General features: G+C 44.8%; 1 protein-coding gene across 1 annotated transcript in view; it reads left to right on the top strand.

The window, feature by feature from the left end:
* SBNO2 (strawberry notch homolog 2) overlaps positions 1-22,786 on the top strand; it is a 107,180-nt gene that overhangs the window by 50,906 nt on the left and 33,488 nt on the right. Inside the window, exon 5 of the mRNA XM_074939333.1 lies at positions 20,812-20,973. Coding sequence (XP_074795434.1) covers positions 20,812-20,973 — 162 coding nt within the window. The remainder of the gene's footprint in view (positions 1-20,811; positions 20,974-22,786) is intronic.

Below are 22,786 nucleotides of genomic sequence, written 5' to 3'. Positions count from 1 at the left end.
AGGGATCCAGGTGTGGGTTGAGAGGGTTCTGTGTGGGGCAATCTGGATGCGGGTGGCTCAGTGGAGGGATCTGGTTGTGGGATGGATCTGGATGCCCAGGGGCTTGTTGGGGGCTTCTGGGTGCAACGATAATGGGACTCTGCAGGTCCAGGTGAAGGTGGTTGGGGCTCAGCGGACGGGGGGTCTGGGTGTGGGGGGGATAGAGCTTGGCAGGGGGGTCTCAGTGTGTGTGGCTCAGTGGGGAGTCCAGATACTGGGGGACTGGGGCTCAGTGGGGTGGGGATCCAGGTGCAGCTTGTTGGGGCTCCGTAGCTTGGGGATCTGGGTGCAGATGGCTCATCGGGGGTGTTGAGCTCGGTGGCAGGGGGTGGTGGTTCTGAGCGTGGGGGGTGAGGCTTGGTGGGAGGGTCTGGGTATGAGGGGGTCTGGATGCATGGGGGATGCGGGAGCAGCTCCCTATACAAGGAGGAAAAATTGGAAAGAGTCCAGTGGAGGGCAACAAAAATGATTAGGGGGGCTGGAGCACATAATTTATGAGGAGAGGCTGAGGGAACTGGAATTATTTAGTCTGTAGAAAAGAAGAATGATGGGGGGATTTGATAGCTGCTTTCAACTACCTGAAAGGGGGTTCCAAAGAGGATTGATCTAGACTGTTCTCAGTGGTAGCAGACGACAGAACGAGGAGTAATGGTCTCAAGTTGCAGTGGGGTAGGTTTAGGTTGGATATTAGGAAAAACTTTTTCACTAGGAGGGTGGTGAAGCACTGGAACGGGTTCCCTAGGGAGGTGGTGGAATCTCCTTCCTTTGAGGTTTTTAAGGTCAGGCTTGACAAAGCCCTGGCTGGGATGATTTAAGTGGGGATTGGTCCTGCTTTGAGCAGGGATCCCTTCCAACCCTGATATTCTATGATTCTATGATCCCTGCAGCTGAGGAGTGATGGGTGCAGGAAGCTGGTGGGTGGGGGGGGATGACTTTGCAGAGCTTCCTGCAGCTGCGGGAGAAGTCTGGGGGTGGGTCTGACCTAGCCCTGGATGCTGTGCAGGGGAAGAGGAAGTGCTATCCTCCCCAGCCCAACCGAGACTAGCAGCTGAGCCTGGCGCAGGGTAGGAGCCACCAGCTGGGTCTTCCCCAGTCCCGCCTCCTGCCCCACAGTGATTTATCTCTCTTCTGGCTGCCCTGGGCCCCCAAAACATACTGCTGGGAAGGGTGGCATGATCACTTTTGTGGCTTCCCCAGAAAGTCATTTTTCTGCGGGAAAGCAAAGAAATATGTGGGGGACATAAATTCTGCGCATGCACAGTGGTCCAGAATTCCCGCAGGAGTAAATAATTTAACTAGAATTACCATCCGAGACATGGACTCAGAAGCTCTTTGGAAAGTTGTTTCCACGAGACAATGTACAATGTACAATGTGTAGTGCTGCTGACTGGAGGGTGTGACAGTTGCTGCTGGGACCAAAATGCAGTTTTTCCTGTAATCACTGCAATAAATAAGTACTAAGAACATGACAATTCTATTCTGTGCTATTTTGCCTGCTCTTAATGCTTCTCACTGTGATGTTCACAACAGCCTCTGTTACAACCTACAGCTCATCCCAGAGCAGTTCTTCATTAATGTTAATTTTGAAGGAGACCAGTGCCTCCCACCCCTTGCTCCCTATGAAAATGCACCAGCGAAGCCTGCAATGGAAGGAATAGGACTGCTGCTAGGATGGTATATTGGACATGAGACACCAGAATTAAAGACCACAGATCCTTAAATTCCACTGATCAGAAGAGGCTGGAGCAGGGCTGAGCACCATCCTAGAACGTATTCACAGGAAACTTGTAAATTCTGAAAGAGAAAGTCAAGATCTCCCAAAACACAATGAATTATGTAGTCAATCCCCTCCTCCCCAATAAATTGTGGATGAGTGTGCTTGATCTAGGGATGGACTGCCTGTGAAATCCAACACCCACAACTAATTTGGTGTGGGGTGGGGAGAGGGGGAAGAACCAAACCCAAAAAGTACAAGTACAAAGCCATATCCTTAACCTGTACTTAACCTGTAAAATCAGCCTAAACCAAACAAATGGGTCATTTTCCCCTTCTCGCCTCCTACTGAAAATGCTGTTTTAAGACCGTGACAAGTCTCTCACATCTCCTCTCTTTCCCCCCTTGTCCTGTTTTCTTCCCCTTGGTTTGGGGAGGGGAACAGTCGATAGGGTCTATAAACTGTGCACCCATGTGTTCAGTTTAGTTTCAAGATGCTGAAAAGTTCCTGATTTCTAATATCACAAAGTGTTTGAAGTTAGATCTGCTGTTGTTTATACAGCTGCATAGGTGAGCAAGATGGATCACTGAGAAAAGTCTAGGAAAAGCTCTTTCTGCAGGAGGTGGGATTAATGCTGGATACTTAGAGCTGGCTGTTAATTCATAGCAATGATGCTGCTTTGTCCACCACAAGTTGATTGAGGATCTAAATGTCATTAGGAAGATATCAAAATGTTAGCTAGTATGAAACTTAACTGGAGGATGGATGTCAGTATTCTTTGTGAAGTACAGCATAAATCCATGATCATATTTGTGTATAGATAGATGATGCATATTAATATTTGCTGTGAAATGCTACATAACTGCTATTACTGAATTGTGCTGTCGCTGGAGAAAAGAGGACAATCAGCAGTTGATTGGCTGGGTTATGGGAGAAGGAGTTGGGGAAAGAATGAGCTAGTGTTTTATGAAGAGTCATTTGTAATAAAGTTGTAAAGATGCAATTACAGCTTTTGCCTGATCTGATTTTTATGCAGTTTGTGGTGTGTGTGGGACTCTTGACCACATGTTAATCATAAACAGGCCCTTTCTCTTCCACTTTCCACCCCTTGCAGTTTCCTGTTGAAGTCTCCATTTTGGTACAAAAGAAAAAGGTTAACCACTATCTCAAAAATATTAATTAAAGTGCATCTTTGCGTGTACCAGAGCCGGGGCGATTTCAAAGAAATCAATGTAAGAGTTATTAAATTATATGGAAGACTTGCCTCTGGATGGAATAAAGAGCTTCCTGGAATAAGAAACCACCTGGAATTTCCTATTGGTGTCCTGTAGTTATAGGCCCATGGGATACAGACATTAAAATAAATTTGAAGACACTTAACTGTGTCTGCTGCCTACAAAGCACTTCGCTACCACATTACTTTACCTGCCAGTGGCTGTACTGTTGCATTTAGACTGTTTTTTTCCTGGTCTAATCACGGTTAGAAACCACTTTCATTGCAGATAGCTCATATTTACTTAGGCCCCAGCTTGGTGATAAGAACAACTTCAATGGTTGTAACACCTCATCTTACCTGGTCACAGTGAATAAGAAGGAATTGTGTCCTTGTTTTCACAGAACAGCCAGGTCTCCTGCTTGTGCATCTATACCTGTCATGTTGCCTAATCTCATTTCTATCAGTGCATTCTGGGAAAATCTGGGCAACTATTCCTTGGTGCCTCTGTGTAGTTATAGAGTGCCCAGACGATACCTGGAACTATAGACTCTGGGATGCTCTACCAGACAGAAGGCTGTAACAAAGCAGGATCATTACCCAAGCATTGTTAAGGGGTCTCAATCTCAGAGCTAAATAAACCTGGCACCCTGGAAACAAGAAGACAGCTATATGCCAGTTTAGGCTGCTAGAAAGGGTAACACAACGTTTGGCTGCCATGGCTACTAATTACGTAGTATGTGATGAGCCATATTTGGAGCCAGCCATGTCAGTATTTGATTACAAGTATGAATAAACACTACAGGATAGACACTGAGGGCCCTGTCAGAGTTTCAGTGCAAACTGTACCTGTATTCCCCTTCTGTGGTCCACCAAGGGCACCCATGGTCGGCTCCCAGCTGTCGTGTCTCTTGGCTGGAGACCCTGGTCAGAAAGGAGTGAAACATGGGATTTAATGTTGCACAACTCCCTGCCATTCATTGTGATATCCCCAGGAAGCCAGACTGCCCAACAGGCCAGCGCCTGAGCCTGGCTTTCTGTCCGAGGACTATGACCAGTATATACATTACCACATGGACCTTCTAAGCAAGCACATTTATTCTCAAGGGAAACATGAGAGACAAGACATTAAATCCATGAAAGAATCTACATGCATGCTAAAAAGTTTACCAGAGATCACCTTCAGCTCCAGTCTAGGGCTCTGGTAGGTTTTAGTCCTTCAAAACGTACAACTATGTTTTGATTCATTTGTCTTAGATCCAGCACCAGAATCCAAGGGCTGGGCAGATCAGACATTTGTTCATATAGCTTGGGCCTTTGATTCTGGCATTCTGTAACAGGTAATCAGCAGACAAAGACCTCAGGGCATAGCTTCAAAGGGCTGTGATTTTGCATAACTGGGGTTGGGTAATTTGCATTTACCTCTCTAGGGATTTCCCCAGGAAATCCACTTAACACTTATTGGACTTTGGGGATATATTTGCCTGGCCCATTTTTAATATAGTCTTTTGAACTCCCAGATCTAACATCTGCCACCTCTCCCCTCTCTCCCCAGAGAGGTGACATACAATCTCAGCCCACGATAATACATTAGCTTAATACAATAAGGTATTTCAAGGATATTGCAGGAAATTTCTCTGTTTGTCACAGGCTCAGTTCAGCTAAGCAGGTGCTTAAGTCCATCCTTGTTCAGTGCTTTGCTGAATCCGGCGAAAGAGATTCAGGACATTAAGAGCCTAATCCTGCATCTGTTGAAATCAACAGGAGTTTTGCCTTTGACTTCAGTGGAAGTGGATCAGGCCCAGTAAGAGTTTTGGAGATGTGGTTTTACCTAAAAAGTAACTAATTGTCCTCCTTCAGCCAGCTGCAGCTGGGCACGTGCCCAGAAAGGGGCTACCGGTACTCAGACAAAAAGAATTTTGGATCAAACTTCAGCTAATTGTGTGGATGCTCATGGCTGAGCCTCCTTCATTACAGACTGTTACTATTGTTTTGGTTTTTTAAATCTGTTTAGTTAAGCTGTGGTTTAAGCACAGCATCTCACAGAAGGCGAGGCAGAGACTCCACAAATAGAAGGGAATAGAAAATCAGGAAATTTTCCATCAAAATCCTTTCATGGAGTCCTCACAGAAATTCTCAGTAAACTCATTTTTTAAGTTTCTTCCTCCCGCCCTTTGATACAGCTCACAAAATCGGGGAAACCTGGTGTGAAACAGTGCTTTTAAGATGCCAGTAATATAATTTAATAGGGAGATTGGGAAATATTTTTAAATAGCTGCTTTAATTCGAAGCAGAATTGGCCTGAGTCAGTCTGTTCATCTGAGTCTCCCTGCCTCCAGTTATGTTTTCTTGACCACAGCTACAAATTTGTAGCATGCCAAACAAACTACTTTCCTGTTCCATTGGGTTAGATGGGATATTCTGAGTTGTAGATGCCTATCCAGGGGAGAAGTCTCTCAGATAGCCTTAAATTCTCCAAATTGAACCCAAACCACATGTACACTGCTAGTCCCCACTCACAGTGGTCACATCAGTAAAACACTCAGAAGTAGCAGTATTTCAGTCCCTTTTCTTCAGCCTGGATTAACTGTTCCCCAGATCAAAAGAAGCCATGCCTCAGAACAGGACTGGCTGTTATGCCAAGTTTTCGTTTGTAAACTCTTTCCCAATTTCTCTGTTGTTATTTTTAATATATATATTTTAAAAGTAAGACGTGTGTTTGGGTCTTGCAGAAATCTTTGCCCAACTCCTTGTCACAGTTTTGGGGTAACTCCGAATGTATTTCTCCTCCATGGTCCCTTGAGAGCACCCATTTAAAGGTTCCCGGCTCCCACCTCTCTTGGGCAAAGACCCGTGTCTTACTCCCCTCTGCTGTACGGCTCCCTGGATTACACTGCAATATCCCCAGCAAACCCAGAGCCTGCACTTTGCTTTCCCTCTGAAGGCTATGACCAGGGTATTGCCCACAGTTGTAAGTTACCACACAGCTCTTTCTGAGCAAGCACATTCATTCTTAAGGTAAAAGCATGACAGAGGAACGTATAGACACCATAAAAGTTTGTACACGCATGCTAAAAGCTTGCCAGAGGTCATCCATCAGTCTTATGGCTAAATCCTCCCAATCCTTCCACAAGGGTTGGGGGCTTGCCCTTGGACAGAAGGTCCTGTCTGTTTGCTGAATCAGAAAGAAGGCCCTGAGTCATTTTAAAATGGGGCTATTTATTCAAAAGTCCTTTCTTTGCCTGTTGGTTTCTGGAGAACAGAGTTTGAACTAGTATATGTAAACTTCCCCCAGAGGTGGTACCTCTCTGGGGGGTTACAGCCTGGTTTGATTTTTCTTATTCGCCACTCACTGTTTTTAGTTCCTGGAGGAGCGCTGGTAGCCCTCCCTTCTGGAGTAGAACAGAGTCATACATAAACCATTCATTTGAAACAATGGACCTCAAAGATACTTAAATTTAATTCTGCAAGGTCTCCCAAGGATATGCAGGAAATGGCCATATCTGTCACACACCTCTCTTCATCTCCCCCTCCTTTAGCTTTCAGAATTAGACCAGAGGATTGTGCATGTATTTTTACTATTCAAGGCAGCAGTGACTTTTTGACACTGAAGACTGCCAAAAATTAAAGCAATTCCTTGCTCCAATCTTTGGTAAAGTCAGCGATAGTGAAACAGGAAAAGCTAGGGCTGGTATGTACAGTACATGCTATCCCATCATTCATACCAGTGGAAAAACAACATTGTGAAGAAAAACAGAGCTGCTTGAACTTTCAGCCCTCTTTCCCCCCATAACTAGTATTTGATCATTTTTCAAGGCAAATAAGGACCTGCTTTCTTCCATTCACTGATCACTTAATATATGATGCTGCCTCTGTTGTGGGGATTATGGGCCAGATTTGCAAAGGTATTTAGGCATCTAAGGATGTAGTTAGGCACCTAGTGGGAGTTGAAGGCACAATGGGAGTGAAGGCAGCTAACTTATTTAGGCGATTTTGAAAATCCCACTAGGTGCTTATCTGCATCTTTAGGCACCTAAATACTTTTGAAAATCTGGCCCTCTCTCTTGTCTGTGCAGGAGACAGACTAGCTACCTCATCTTCCCATCTACAGTTTCTCTGCTTTTATTTGATTTTTGTCATATTAAAACTTGTTTTCTAAAAATCCAGTGGATCACAGCAAATGGCAGCAAATTCTGTCCAACCACGAGTGTTCTGGGCTGTAGCCCATTGGTCAACAGACTGATGAGGGTAATGTTAATGTTGGAATGGAAATAGATCAAATAAATGAAAGTGTTTTAATGACTGAGGGACAATATTTCATTGAGCTGAAAGTGTGTGCAGTTAACATGGTTTTACATTCTGTTTTTCATTGGAAGTTAGAGGGTGAAGTGAATATTGGTAGCAACAATAGGATACCACATTTCCTCAGAACAGTTCATCAGCATGTGCCTTCATTAGTCAGTGATGTGCAAGTGGATGAGTTGTTGCATATCTTCACCTTTAGGATAGGTAAAAGGCACAGGTTGTTATTCCCCAAGGGGTTACGTTATCCCTGGGGGATTATATTATTAAAATATTATTCAGTGAAATTAGCAATCCTGATAAACTATTTAAAAATATTTTTCACAAGTCTCACTTCATCTTGATGCTAAACTTTTGTGGCTTTCATTTTGCCTCATTTGTCCACTGAGAGGGAAAAAACAGGAAATAGCCCACCTGATTTTCAAGAGTTGTGTTAAGCAGCGAGACCTTGGTGGTCTGTAGTTTCACTTTATTAGACAGGAGGTAGTGGTTTAATCTAGTGCACATAGCAATTCAGTCACCGGCAGCAAGTCTCTCAGTAATTAAGACTTTCTTTTAAATTTATTTGATCTGTCTCTATTCCAGCATATAGTCACTAAAGCACCTATTTCGACCTCTTGGGTCTCTACTAGGTGATTAAAAATATAGTTGAATGACACAAGCAGCAACGGCATACTAACTGCCTTTCTCTACCCAAAACCAGCTGCATACAAAAATCAAATTCTTCAGCTTCCCCTCAACCCACGGAACCTGTCTCCCCCTCAACCTACTCTATTCCTATCCAGATCCCACTCTTTTTGTTTGTGGAAGAGTGAAATCCATGCAAATTCCTCCTTTGTGCTGAGAAACCTTACAGAGGATTTGAGATGGCATCTTTCTTCCTCATCACAAAAGTGGCCTCTGCTTAAGCAACCCCTCCTCTTCTTTTCCTTATCATCCGCTCTTCTGGCTGAGACTACAGCCAGAGATCTGGTGCCACAGAGCACCAAAGGAAAGACATTTTCTTTTCCTACCTAGTTAATGTGGGAAACTATTCCAGGACAGGCATCAAATCTCTATTCTAGATGCAATTCTAATGCACCTGCCACCGTGACACTAAAGCACCATATGGGTGTCACAATTATATACCCAAACAACAGACCTAGCTCTCCTTCCTGTTTTAAGGTGCCTTCTCAAGTGGAGGTCCTGTAAGTGATTTTCCAGGCTTGGAATGTTGCGCATCTCTGTTATTAGGGTACTCCTAAAGAAATGTATCTTGACCTGAAACTTGGGTTTCACAAGATTGTGGCTCACTGGGATCTCCAGTAGCAGGATGTTCTGTAGCGGAGAATCCTCTACAGAAAAGAATCTGTTCCATACAGCATGTGTCCTCCCAATTCTCAAAATCATTAGAGGGTAGAAGAGACCAGTCTATCGTACGCATCTCAGGTCTCAGACACGCTTCCCCTCTTCCACAGGTCCCCTGGATAGTTTGCCTCTTCTGCCAATCTCTTGAACCAGGAGCCCCTCATTCCAAACACAGACGCTCACTCTTTGGCTGTTTGCTTTCATGAGAAGTGCCATTTCAGTAAGTTGGGCTTTTCCAGAAGTTTCTTACATGTGGCTAAAAGCCCATTTATTCCTGATGTTTACCGCTGAGCTAGGAAACTTTTGTCAGGTGTTTCTCTTCCACCTTTGCCAAACAGTCTCCAAACCTCCAAAACCAGCACAGGAAAACCGTAAGTGTGATTTCAGTCTGATGCAGTTTTGAAAAGTGTCCTCCCTGGATGGAAAGGCTGGTGGGGGGGGGGGATGAAGGGATTTCCATCCAGAATACCAATAATTGGCTTCAGTGCTCATCAGGCTGAGAAACATGCTATATAAAAGCTTGTTCAGCCAGGTAAATAAAACTCCCTTACTGGCACAGCTGGTTAAGAGTATTTATTAGAGAGCTGCATATCTAATGCACGCACTGTCACTGCTGGATCTGTGCCTCTGGCTTTTGACCCTCATGGAATTCAGTTCCCACACAGTGAACCAGAACAATAAAGCGGATGTGGGCAAGGTGAAGTTAATCAGGAGCAGATCTCAATTTGGAGGAAATGAAGTGGTTCACTCCCACTTTGCAAGGTGCTAGAAGGAGCTGTAATAGTGTCCCTTGCTCCAGAATTTGATCTGTCTTAGTGCTGTTGTTAATCTCTCTGGGGAGAAGTGCACAGATGCATCCCATTCTGTTCCCCAAAACCAAACAGATACGTTCAAACTACAGGTTCCTCGTACCACAAAACTTTGCAAGTAACATTTTACTTCTCCTTTTTGGCATCTACCTTTTCTTTAGGACAGTCTCTTGTTAAAGTTGTTGTAGTGAAATCCTGTTTAGATGCCTCCTTCTAGTCCCCTTCTCTACTTTCTCCATCCCGCAGCAAAAACAGGTTATCCCTAGTAGTAATATCTTTACTTAACCAACAAAGATGCAGAAAGCTCAAAATGAAGTATTTGGAAAGGGAAGGGGGTGTGTGTAAAATCATAACCATTCAGAGCACACCATTAACTAAGGGCCTTATTTTTGTTGAGGAACAGGCGGGCGAGGAAGGAAGGGAATACAGCTGGCAGGTTCATCTGAACCCCTAAATCTCTGAGGAAAGGGAAAACAAATAAAAAGATGGCAAGTGTTTTTCTTTTGACCAAGCTAGCATTTTTTCTCAGACTCGGGTTGAAGGGGGGGGGGGAAATGAGCTATGTGCTGGCTTATTGAACAGATAAGTACTCGACCTAGACTTTGCTTCTGTCCCAAGTCAAACTGAACACATTGAGGAGCTCAGCTTTGTTTACAGTGTATCTGTGGTTGAATTACACCACATACAGTAATTCTCATCGCACTGCCAGTAATTTCACTGACTTACCAAGCAGGCATCATTTCCTGAAAGTCAGCTCCCATACTTAGAGGAAGTAAGAGCACTCTGCTTCATGACTAAACACTGTATGCAAATTTCTACAGGCTTAGGACAGCCGCACTGTATGGACTGGCTTTTTTTCCACCATTTTCACTCCTTCCTTTGGCGTGTAACATTTCTTTAAACCTTCATGAGATCTTTCTCTGGCTGCTGCCGCTGCTGCTGTCATGAATGAGGATCTTTCTCCGTTATGTACTGAAAAAGCACGGCTCATTGTTTTGCCTGAGTTCTCTTCTTGTAACGAGTTGAATGCGGTTTTAAAATGTCCCAAATGCAATTTTGGCTAAAGGTCTCATCTCTCTACAAGGTAACATTTACCTCTTTTCACTTGATAGTTTGCGTTCTGTTCATAGGATAGGTATCTTTTAGCTGCTATTGTGGATGTGTGCCTGTTTATACATAGATAGAATTTCAGAGCCACAATTCTTGATGTAAGGGGATAAGGAAAGGGTTACTATTTTTAAGCTGCACTCTGTATTATGCTAAAATATTCAAAACACACGGATCACTCCTAACCAGTCAGAATTCTGAAACTTTGAGGAAGGGAAGGAGTGTGGAAGATTAATCTATGTTTTTTTAACCCTAAAGGCATTCAAGAGTTTTATTCCGAATTCAGAGAATTTATACAGAAGGGCAGAGAAGCACTTGCCAATCAAACCAGGACTGTGAGTTTATAGCATTATGGTTGGAAGGACTTTGATTTTCATGGCTAGAAAACTTCCTCTTAACTGCACCGGCAAGTTGCAGCTCAGTAAATTAGAAGGAGAAATGAAAAAGTAATCTGAAACCCAGTTTGCTTACTCCGTTCTTTAGAAACGGAATGGTAGCTGACTGGCTTTTCAGCTTTTGTGTTGTGCTGTTTTTTTATTATTATTATTTTAAAAGACCAAATGGAACAGGTGTTGTCCTGTCTTAGTGTAGAGGAACTGACTACGGTTGTGCAAAAGAAGTGTGTTTCCTCTGTCTATGGGGAGGGATTACCAATAAATAAACCATTCATACCAATGGGTTTATGGTCATAAAATATTTTTAGGTGCACACACTTTCTATAGTTAGATTTCACCTGTTCTTTCGTTTATTTTAATAAACATTTGCTTTGACCGAAGTAGAAACCGGAGCTCTAGTGGCGAGGAGAAAGAAGTGTAACTATATTTCTTTTACACTTGTTCCCTCTGATCACTTTCTCAAGAGTGAATCAATTCTTGCTTTCGATAACTTATCCATTTTAGGAAAGTGTCAGAAGCTAGCCAGAATGCAGTACATCATTAATACCTTCCACAGCCGAACTGGGAATCTTAAATAATCAGAAGGCAGTCAGGTAACGAGCCTGTTGCTAAATCATCTTTTCACAGCTCGTTTTGAACTGAGGTGCTCAAAGCACTTCATGAACATAAATAAAACAGTGAATTGTACCTATTTGAGCTTTGTTGTAAATATAGAACACGTTGGAGAGATGATATCGCCAGCATCTGCATAGCTATATTTCCCCATTGACTTACTGTTCACCCGTTGTAAAACTCTATTAAATGGTTAACCTGCTATAAGGGGGTTGCCCTTTAACTGACCATTTTATAATGCACTCCTATAAACTCCCACTTCTTGTGTAACTTGCAGAACTGTTAGTTCTGAACTTTATTTTCACCAGAAAAGACTTAAATGCTTTTGTTTCCATTTCCGTCGTCCTGTCATTGCTATAGGAAAAACTGGGAAAAATCTGTGCCAGGAGGCAGTGGATTCAGAAATTAAATTCTGAAACAGACATTCTCTGTGCTTGCCCAGAATGAGCTGATGAGCTTGTAATGCCACAATGTAGAGATCAGGGACACGTAGTCCTGCCTCTCTCCCTTATAACCTCCTGCCGAAAGGTCTACTCATAACGGGCTCATCCAGAATTTGCAGTTCAGACTGTGGAAGTGGATTAAACTAAACCAGAAAAGGACACTCTTATTCCTGAATAAATTCCTGTCCACATGGGGAGTTATTCTGGAATAGCTGTGGTGCTTTTAAGTTCACAGACTATCTTATTCCAGCACAATTTGCCTGCATTAGATAAGCCCTAAGAATTCCATCCGCTTCAGTTTCTCTTTCTGTAAAGTGGAAAATAACTATCTCTAAGTTTCTATCTACTCTGATGGGAGGTGCTAACTACTACTAGTCAGCCTGGAGCAGAACAAAACAAGTACCTGGAGGATTAAATGGGTTGATCGCTCCAGAACACCTTGTCCAGGTGGTCACTGTAGGGTGTTAAGCCACTTCACCAACAAAAGGATTTACAGTGCTCAGGTGCTACCCATTTCCAGAGGGGCAAAAGGCAGCACAGCAAACAACACTCTTTCCAAATCAGGGATCTTGTGTCACAGAAGCTTGGAACCTACTCCTCTTCTGAGTCCTTGCTGCACCTCTATTGCTCTGACTTCCCTACCCTCCACTGTTAATTTAACCATCTGTGTCCTGGTCCCCTCCCACCCCACCGCCCAGTCTTGTTTCCCGTTTTTCCCAGCTGCTTATCCAGGATTTGACACCTTTCTACTAAAGACCTCCCTGTAGCCAGCATAGATTAAACTCCCTCTCATTACCAGGTGATAACGCCCTTTTATGGGGGGTGCTAGATGTATCCCATTTAGAACAGTCACATTGCAGAAGGGGACACTTCATGGTGTTTAAACTCTGACCCTCCTTCTCTGCTTTTCACAAGCTGTTGGCTGAGGGCAAGTCTATACTAGCACTTTTGATGTTAAAATGTTTATAGCTCAGGGGTGTGAAAAAACCGCACAGCCCGGAACCACAAAAGTTTTAACGACGATAAGCACCGGTGTGGACAGCGCTTCATTGGCGGGAGCCGCGCTCCTGGTGACAAAACTACCGCCTTTCATTGGAGGTGGTTTTATTTTGTCACCGGGAGAGCTCCCTCCTGGCGATAAAGAGAGGCCACACAGTGCACCTTATAACGGTGCGGCTGCAGCGGCACAGCCGTGCCGTTGTAAGGTGCACTGTGTGGACATAGCCTTAATTAACTCGTGTCCTTTCCTTTGCTTTCTGTCCCTGGAAACTAAAATAGTTCCTGGAGCTCCCTATGAGACAATGGAATAACCTGCCAAGGCTGGTTGTGGAATTGCTGATACTGAAGGCGCACAAATTAAGTGTATGGGTCCGTTTGCATTTAAACAAACTGGCGTATTCCATCTGCCTGAATTACATTGTGAGCCCCCTGGGGCAGAAATCTAGCATGAGTCAAGAGGTCATTTTCAACACTAATATGTCTGACATTGGAGTTAATTTCCTATTCCCTGTCTCAGCCCAAAGTGACAAGCAAAGAGTTGGATAGGTTAGTCGCGAGAGGCTGGGCAAAGGGGGTTCGCGTCAAGAAGACCTAATGAGCTCACTCGTGTCTGGGTGTTTGCCGTACTGCAGGGTAAGCGTTCAGCAGATCGCATGGTGAGTGCCCACCTGTCACTCTGCTCCCTCAGGGCTAATGGACAATGGCTACTCTATCTGCCTTCATAGCTGCCACTCTCCTGTGCCCTTGCTGCCACTTCCTTCTTCCTCCACTTCTGCCACATGTGTTTGCAAACATTTGCTCCTGAGCTGATCCCCTTCCAGAGGAAAAACAAATTAATAAAACTCACCTAGCTGGGATGGCTCCTTGGCCCTGGCTGTTGCTGGCATGTGACCGTGGTGTTTGCTGTCGTGTCCCGCTTGCTCAGGCAAGTTCCCGGTGTGATTACTATGAGTAGGGCTTTTGCTCTGAAGATTGAGGACGTTTCCTAGAGTTCCTTGGCATTTCTCAGTTTTTGTGATATAAAATAAAGTCCTCTGCTATCACTGCTCACTTATACCCTCGCTAAGTGACTAAGACAGTCATATTCAGGATGGTTATTCACTAGCCAATAAGAGCTGGCTCCCAGGGACACTTTTACTCTTGTAAATTGTACTTTACTGTGTATTTCTTTTCTTCTTGTGATTCATTTTGATCATCTAATATAGTAAGCCTCATCATATGGCATTTAAAACAAGACTGTTAGACTAGCCCTTGGAGAGTATTCTTTAGGGACCGAGAACAGTCCTGCACTTGGTGGAACAAGGGAAGGGACCAGACTCTGTCTCCATTGCTAACTTCTCTGATAAGTCATTTTTGGTCAGTAGGTTGCTACGGGGCAGGAGCTGCACTTCAGAGTCTGAGCAAGAAACAAGAAGTGATGTGTTCCTGTTTAGTATGGGCCTGATCCAAAGCCCATTGCCGGGTATGAGTGTACCTCTGAAGTGTTTACCCTGTGCTTAGCGCTATCTCAGACAAAAATAAAAATAGTCCCTGCCCTCAAGAGCTACAGTGTGAGAGGATCAGGGAAGAGAGACAGTTCTGAGAAGCCTAGAAGAAGAGGAGTTTAGCTTGGCTCTTGGGGGAGTTGTAGAAGAATTGAGTTTTCCTGGAGCCCTGGAATGCAGACAGTAGTGGCTTGGGAGCTGGCCTGGAGGGCGGGGGGTTGATGCAGCATGGGGGGTGCTGCACGAGACCTGTAAATTACACTGATATTTTTGTTACCTATATTAAACTAATACTTATGCTCAAAGCACTGCATGGATATTAACTAATTCTCAGATCACCTCTGGGAGATGGGAGGCAGGAGATACGTAGCAGTATCCATATTTTACAGATGAGGAAGTGGAGACAAAGTTGAAGTGACTTATCCAAGGTTAAACAATGAGTAAGCAGCACAGCCAAGACCTACTGACTCCTAGCCCCGTGCTCATGCCTTGAGACCACGCTGTAGTTGTTCTCACGCTGTAGATTGGGAACCGGCAGTGGTCCTCGGATTGAAAAGTGTTGAATTAAGCACTGAGGTGGATCCATCTGTGAGAGGGGCTATGAAGGGGTCTCCACAGTAAAAATATTGGAGAACCACTGTGTAAACTAAATAGTTCTTACATCCAGTGCCCTACGGCGTGTGTCCTTTTTGCCCTTTCTCATTCGAGGTGAGGTCTCCGCCATGCCCACTCTCCCTCTGAGAACACAAATACAGATGCTTATCATTTAGCTCTGCGGCTTTCAGCAAATCCCTGTCTATTTCCCAGATTCCAAACCAGGGTTACAATGTTGATCGTGTTCTCACATTGTGTAATGTGAACATGAACTCTTTATTGCACCTCCTTGCCTCGGCTGAGGGCTCATCTACACAACAAATGAATGCGAGGCAAGCCAGGGTATGAATCTGCAGCGCACCAGCTTGCTGTGCAGTAACATCCTGTGTGGACACTGCTACACTTCAGTGAAAGTCCTGGAGCACAGCTTAGCAAACTGCACTTTGAAGCAATAGGGAACTTTCACTGTGCTGTAGTAAAAAGAAAAGGAGTACTTGTGGCACCTTAGAGACTAACCAATTTATTTGAGCATAAGCTTTCGTGAGCTACAGCTCACTTCATCGGATGCATACTGTGGAAAATAGCTTATGCTCAAATAAATTGGTTAGTCTCTAAGGTGCCACAAGTCCTCCTTTTCTTTTTGCGAATACAGACTAACACGGCTGCTACTCTGAAACCTGTGCTGTAGTAGTGTCCACACAGGATATCACTGCGAGGCAAGCTGCTGTGCTACAGATTCACACTCTGGCCTAAAGAAAAGGAGGACTTGTGGCACCTTAGAGACTAACAAATTAGAGACTAACAGATTCACACTCTGGCATGCCACTCAGTAACTTGCAAACAACCCCTGCGCTATGAAAGATGAGCAGAAGCAGGTGTCTGCTTTTCTCCTGACAGTCAAATACCAAGTGATTCTCCTGAAATGACCAGTCCTGGGTTGGGCTCCTCTGTATTCGCATTCAGGATCTTTTAAAGAATTACTGAAACTAGCACAGCCTTGTCTCAGGACTGGACATTTTAGCTGTGGCTGTTCTACGTCACGTGGACAGAACAATGACAGACCCCACCGCTATAGCTATGGATTTCTGGACTGAGAAGTTCTAGGAGAAAAATCTCTCCCCTCACTTACCTGTATTACCGTAGCTCCCAGATGTGCTAAGTGCTCTGTAGACATACAGGGAAGCACAACTACTGCCTTTTTAGCTGGTGTTCTGTGAGTAACTTCTGCAAAATCACTGAGCCAACTGAAAGGAGTGCAGTTTTCCTGTGAGAGCTACTACTGAGAGGCTCTATCCAGCCCTCACTCTTTCATTCATTGAATAGGCCCTGATGTGTTATATACTTGGAACTGATTATATCAAGAAGAATTCTCTCACACTTGTTTTTGTACCTCTGAGTGAACAGAACAATTGTTGCACTGGGGGGTTTCGCTTCCATAAATTAAATTCTACATGGCCCATATCTTTGCTCTTTCCAGGGTTGCAGATCTAGTACAGGAGGCTAGATTTTGAGGGTGGTCCCAGGCAGCAGGGACCATTACACTCCAGTGGGATTTGTTCTTGGAAGTGAGAGTTGGGAAAGAGGAAAAGCAGTGAGGTGACTTGACACATTTCGGCAGCATGGAAAGTTGAGTTGCTCAGCTGGTGTCATTGCAGGGGATTGGAATTAGGTGGGATAGTTGAAGGTGACACAGATCTTGAGAGCTGGGAGATTAATTTAAAAATATCTTAATTGTATGAATAACTCTAGCTTCAGTACGACATTGACTGTCCTGCAATTCTTTAGTTAAGCCCTATATTAGATTACAGGAAGGGGGGCGTTTTGCTGTTGTTGGGGAGACTGGGAGTAGTCTTTGAACCTGGCCTTGTGCTCCTTTAGCTTTGTGTGCGTGGACTGGGGTGACAGCGCCTTGTATTGTTCAGCTAGCTCTCATTCTGTTAGGAGCAGAGCTGGCAGGCCCAGAGCACTTCTGTATGTCAGGCACAGCTGGAGGCCAATTCTTGTGGTATGGAGTCTCTCTGAATGGACACGTTGACACTGCGTCTGGTCAAGGAGGAGGATATCAGTGGTGGTACTTACCCAGATACTTTCCCTGTCATTACCCTGTAGTGTGACTCTTGTTTCTGGAGACTGTTTAATTCCAACATGACAAACCCAAATGTTGAATTCAGTTTTTGAAAACGCCTGGTGCTGGGTGACCCAAAACACAGCCACAGGACTGTTAAGAGCTAGAACCCTAAATGGGCGCCTGAGCTTCCCTCGTTGGGGGGGAAGACTGGTAAGAGCGATGCATTCACACAAGCATTGATCCCTCACGGGGAGGATGGGAGTACCTGTCTAAAAGTGCCGTGTAAGCGCTACTCCCATGTCCGTTAGTCAGCCTGTACCCCGTCAATGCTTCAGTAATCCCCAGTGTACTCACCGTTCCCACAGCCTCTTTTACTTTGTGTACTGGGCTCCACATGTCAGCTGCTGGCTACCACACCTACAGCTCCAGTGTAGCTACAGGGAGCCATATCAGACATTAGCTGGGACGGGAATGAAAGGACAAGTCCTGCTGGTTTTAAATACTGCAAAATAGCAACCAGAAGGGAGTCTTCCCTAGCTTTTGGCCAGAAACCCTCAGGAACAACCCAAGGGAATTCAGCAAAGAGTCCTGGGGCACCTTATAGACTAACAGACGTATTGGAGCCTAAGCTTTCATGGGTGAATACCCACTTCGTCGGATGCATGTAGTGGAAATTTCCAGAGGCAGGTATAAATATGCAAGCAAGGATCAGGCTAGGGATAATGAGGTTAGTTCAATCAGGGAGGATGAGGCCCTCTTCTAGCAGTTGAGGTGTGAACACCAAGGGAGGAGAAACTGCTTTTGTCGTTGGTGAGCCATTCACAGTCTTTGTTTAATCCTGAGCTGATGGTGTCAAATTTGCAAATGAACTGAAGCTCAGCAGTTTCTCTTTTAAGTCTGGTCCTGAAGTTTTTTTTGCTGCAGGATGGCTACCTTTAAATCTGCTCTTGTGTGTCCAGGGAGGTTGAAGTGTTCTCCTACAGGTTTTTGTATATTGCCTTTCCTAATATCTGATTTGTGTCCATTTATCCTTTTACATAGGGACTGTCCAGTTTGGCCGATGTACATAGCAGAGGGGCATTGCTGGCACATGATGGCGTATGTTATATTGGTGGACGTGCAGGTGAATGAACCAGTGGTGGTGTGGCTGATCTGGTTAGGTCCTGTGATGGTGTCTCTGGTGTAGATATGTGAGCAGAGTTGGCATCGAGGTTTGTTGCATGGATTGGTTCCTGAGTTAGAGTTACTATGGTGTGGTGTGTAGTTGGCTGGTGAGAATATGCTTCAGGTTGGCGGGTTGTCTGTGGGCGAGGACTGGCCTGCCTCCCAAGGCCTGTGAAAGTGAGGGATCGTTGTCCAGGATGGTTTGTAGATCACTGATGATGCGTTGGAGAGGTTTTAGCCGAGGACTGTATGTGATGGCCAGTGGAGTTCTGTTGGTTTCTTTCTTGGGCTTGTCTTGCAGCAGGAGGCTTCTGGGTACACGTCTGACTCTGTTGATCTGTTTCCTTATTTCCTCGTGTGAGTATCGTAGTTTTGAGAATGCTTGATGAAGATCTTGTAGGTGTTGGTCTCTGTCTGAGGAGTTGGAGCAAATGGGGTTGTACCTCCGTGCGTGGCTGTAGACAATGGATCGTGTGGTGTGTCCGGGATGGAAGCTGGAGGCATGAAAGTAGACATAGCGGTCGGTGGGTTTTCGGTACAGGGTGGTGTTAACGTGACCATCACTTATTTGCACCGTGGTGTCCAGGAAGTGGACCTCCCGTGTAGATTGGTCCAGGCTGAGGTTGATGGTGGGGTGGAAGCTATTGAAATCGTGGTGGTGTTCTTCCAGGGTTTCCTTCCCATGGGTCCAGATGATGAAGATGTCATCAATGTAGCGTAGGTAGAGAAGGGGCGTGAGTGGACGAGAGCTGAGGAAGTGTTGTTCCAGGTCAGCCATAAAAATGTTGGCATATTGTGGGGCTATGTGGGTGCCCATCGCGGTGCCCCTGGTCTGGAGATATATATGGTCACCAAATTTGAAATAATTGTGCGTGAGGATAAAGTCACGGAGCTTAGCAACCAGTCGTGCTGTGGCATCATCAGGGATACAGTTCCAGACAGCTTTCTGAGTCAGGGCGAGGACTTTAAAATCCTTTGGCTGTCTTCCTATTCTGCAGCTAGATCAGTAGAAAACAGGCCTTTAACTGGAAAAGAAGTGCAAAGACTGCTCGTATCAGAGGCCTGTTGGCAGCCATACTGGGGTGCCACCACAGACATTTGGTTATCTGTCCTAGCAGCAGCAAAGGGCCTAAATTGTCTTCATGTCTACAAATTTCACCCCTCTCACAAGAAATAGCAAGCTGTTTATATTGGCAGACTCCTCATGGTAGAGACGGAAGGACCTATTGGTCCATCCTGCAATACCTGCAGCACACTAATACTTCTCCACCTGAGCACTGGACGGCATAGCACGGCACTTTAAGATAAATTGCTGTAAGGTAAACAGAAGGCTGACCTTTCCCTCCGTGTTTTACAGAGAGACTTAATGGCGAGAGTGAATGAAGTCAATGGGTAGAGTCGGGCATTGTGCTGGGCGGGGGTAGAGTTCTGCGCAAGTTTCCCAATAGACTCTCTGTTTAGACCTGCATTCTTGGCTTTTGGTTGTCATGCCTATTTGGAGATCATACAACCAAATAAGGAGCTGGATGGAGAAGTAGAGGGGATTGTAAATGGCATGGGGTGGGGCTCATTCCAGTTCTTAGTTACGAGGCGTTCACATGCTCCAAACCATCATAACTGGACTGGCGCAAAGTAGAGCTATTGTGGGCAGTCTCAGCAGAGACACCAAGGAATGATTAAGGATGGAGAGTGACCCCTTAACTGAAAGGTGCTCCCTTTTTGTCCAGTTTGAGGAAGGGGTGGCCTTGTGGTCAAGGCCCTGGACTGGGACTCAGGAGACCTGAGTTCTATTCTCAGTTCTGCTACAGGCTCCCTGCGTGACCTTGGCAAGTCACTTCATCATTCTGGGCCTCAGTTCCCCAGCTGTAAAATGGGGCTGATAATCCTCCCTTTGACTGACTTGTCTGCTTAGACTGTAAGCTTTTTGTGGCAGGACTGTCTCTTGCTAAATTTTGGTGCAGCACCTGGCATGATGGAGTTCTGATCTTGGCTGGGGCCTCTAGGTGCTATTGTAATACAAATAATAGTAAGTGATAGGTAGCATCATGTTGGGATGGGAGAATAGTTAGTGCTGTTGCTATCTATGCTGTACCTGTTTTGTGGATACGTAGAGGACTTTAGATCTGGCACCTTTCACTAGTGCTCAGGTTTTTTTAATTAAATATGAAGATCAGAGTGACTGGTGCTGTCCTGTCCTTTGATCCTCTCTCATACTGATTTGCACTTGGAGAGTCACAAGCTAAAAGTGTTTCCAAATAGTCTGACTTGGGTTCCTGTACATTGCACCAGCACTTTTTCCTACTGTGTCAAGAAACTGGGATTATAGATTTTAACCCAGCTGTTCTGAGTAGCTGTCTTGGTTTACCAGTTCATTTCTAAGCACCATGGAGCATAGATGTAACAAAGCTGTCCATTTAATATTATGAAATTAAACTCAGTCTGTGCACGTGAGTACAAGACAGAACCCTTGAGGCACCTTGTTATCATCTCCTGTAACCAAGGGCTTTTCTTTCCATTTCAGGATTCTTCATACCTCGATGAGCTCTCCAACAACTCCCTCTTCTCATCCCCCGCAGACTCCCTCTCCGACATTGCTGATGCTCAGGACTTCCTGCCTGCTGACAGCCTGAACCATGTGCCAACAATATGGGATATAAACACGTCGCAACAGAACCAAATAGAGGTCAGTGAAAGTCCCTCTCCTTTCCTCCCCACTCAGAAATTCAAGTCTCAAGACCTGATCTTGCAGCTCTGTTACCAAATATCTGCCCCAGGAATTAGGAAATCCATTAGGGGTGAAGCAGTCCTCCCTTCAGACCCAGATGACGTGCTGCTGCCAGTGAGGCTGATTCAGTGTCTCAGGGAGAGCTCTGGACACCCCATTCTGATGACATTTCAAAGGGCTCCAGCTTAAAATAGGTTCAGTCCCTGATTTTGAACCTCTTCATTGTGGGACCTCCAGTGTACTTGTTGCACTGGCGTAGTCCATTGAAATGAGCACACACCTGTAAGTAATACTTCGCACTGTTTCAAAGCACTGTACAAACATTAGCTTAGCCTCCCCACAGCTTGGTGAAGTAGGTATGTTCAGCATCCCAGTGAAAGTGTGTTCTTAGAACATTCAGCCATCAAGCTGCCCACAGGAAGGGTAGCTACAGTGTATGTTGTGTTGGGTCCATTAGAAATATTTTCAGCTAGATCGTTATGCTACGTTGAGCTGTCCCAGTACCTATGTCTATCATACATTCCTTTTCTATGGCAAATATTTCTTCTTCTTTTGTGATAGCGGGAAAATTCAAACCCTATATTGTTTTGAAAGTAGCTCCAAAACACTCTAGTTTTTAGTGTGGATGCCCATTAAACAACATCCCACTCCCTCCTTTCCATCCAGTTAATTAGTACTGCTCATTTATTATTGTACAACCTGATATCAGCCACTGGTATTGGGGAGGAGTTTGGATAGTTAGATGAACTGGTAGCACAGAAATGTGCGAATCTCTAGTTTTGATTTCATAGTGAGTGCTCACTATCATGCACTTTGTTTCCCAGTACACCACTGTCCTTTGTTAGCTGTCATACAGACCCCTGTGGAAAGCAAGTCTAACGCCAGCCTTGGCGACCCCATTAAAACCGGGTTGCCACCCACTTTGGGGTCCCAATCCACAATTTGAGAACCGCTGATCTAAGGCTATGTCTGCAATACGAGCTAGGGGTGTGATTCCCATGCTCAGTCTTGGGTTTAGTGTGTAGGTGATGGATGATGTTGGTGGCCTGTGATATGCAGGAGTTCAGACTAGATTATCTGGTGATCTCTTCTGCCCTTAAATTGTAACTCTGACATGCTCTCTTCGAGCAGACTCACTGGTTTCAGGTGAGTTTGTACTCACTGCTACCATGTCTACGCTGCTGTTTGTACTTACGCTAGCTCAAGTATGCACAGCCCTAGCTTGTAGTTTAGACATAGCCGAAGGTAGATAGGCCAGTAACTAGACAAGTTTGAACCTAGAGCACAAGAAGCTTGAGGGGAAAGGAAGAGCTGAACTGTTTTAATCAAAGAAATGTCTGAAGAGACCACACTTGGATGCATTGAAGTTGCTGATGTCTTATTATGCCCATTCTTTCATTTATTTTTTTTAACGTGGAAGCTTAAAACACTGCTAAGAATGTAGCTCCTTCGAGTGTCTGTTTTTTCTAAACACATAAGCTGTGTTCAGGATTTGACATGTGAAAAGTCTTTAGTTGTAGATGTATAAGATATACAATAATAATATGCCGAGCAGCACAAAGAAAGCACGAGAAATGGGTAATGTTTTGTGGGTGTGTGAAACTAACTCACTTTGTCAGAACAATAGCCACTGTTACTGTTGGATGCTGCCATTTATATCTTCTTGTCTGCCAATTAAAATGACCTTCCTTCACACTGATTGGGTTCATAACAGGACAATTAGCTCAGTGGCGTTCCATTTGTCAGTGATTTCCTTGTGGAAAAAATAACT

This window comes from Natator depressus, chromosome 25 (assembly GCF_965152275.1).
Source record: "Natator depressus isolate rNatDep1 chromosome 25, rNatDep2.hap1, whole genome shotgun sequence".
NCBI lineage: Eukaryota > Metazoa > Chordata > Testudines > Cheloniidae > Natator > Natator depressus.
This window is presented reverse-complemented; position numbering and strand designations above follow the sequence as displayed.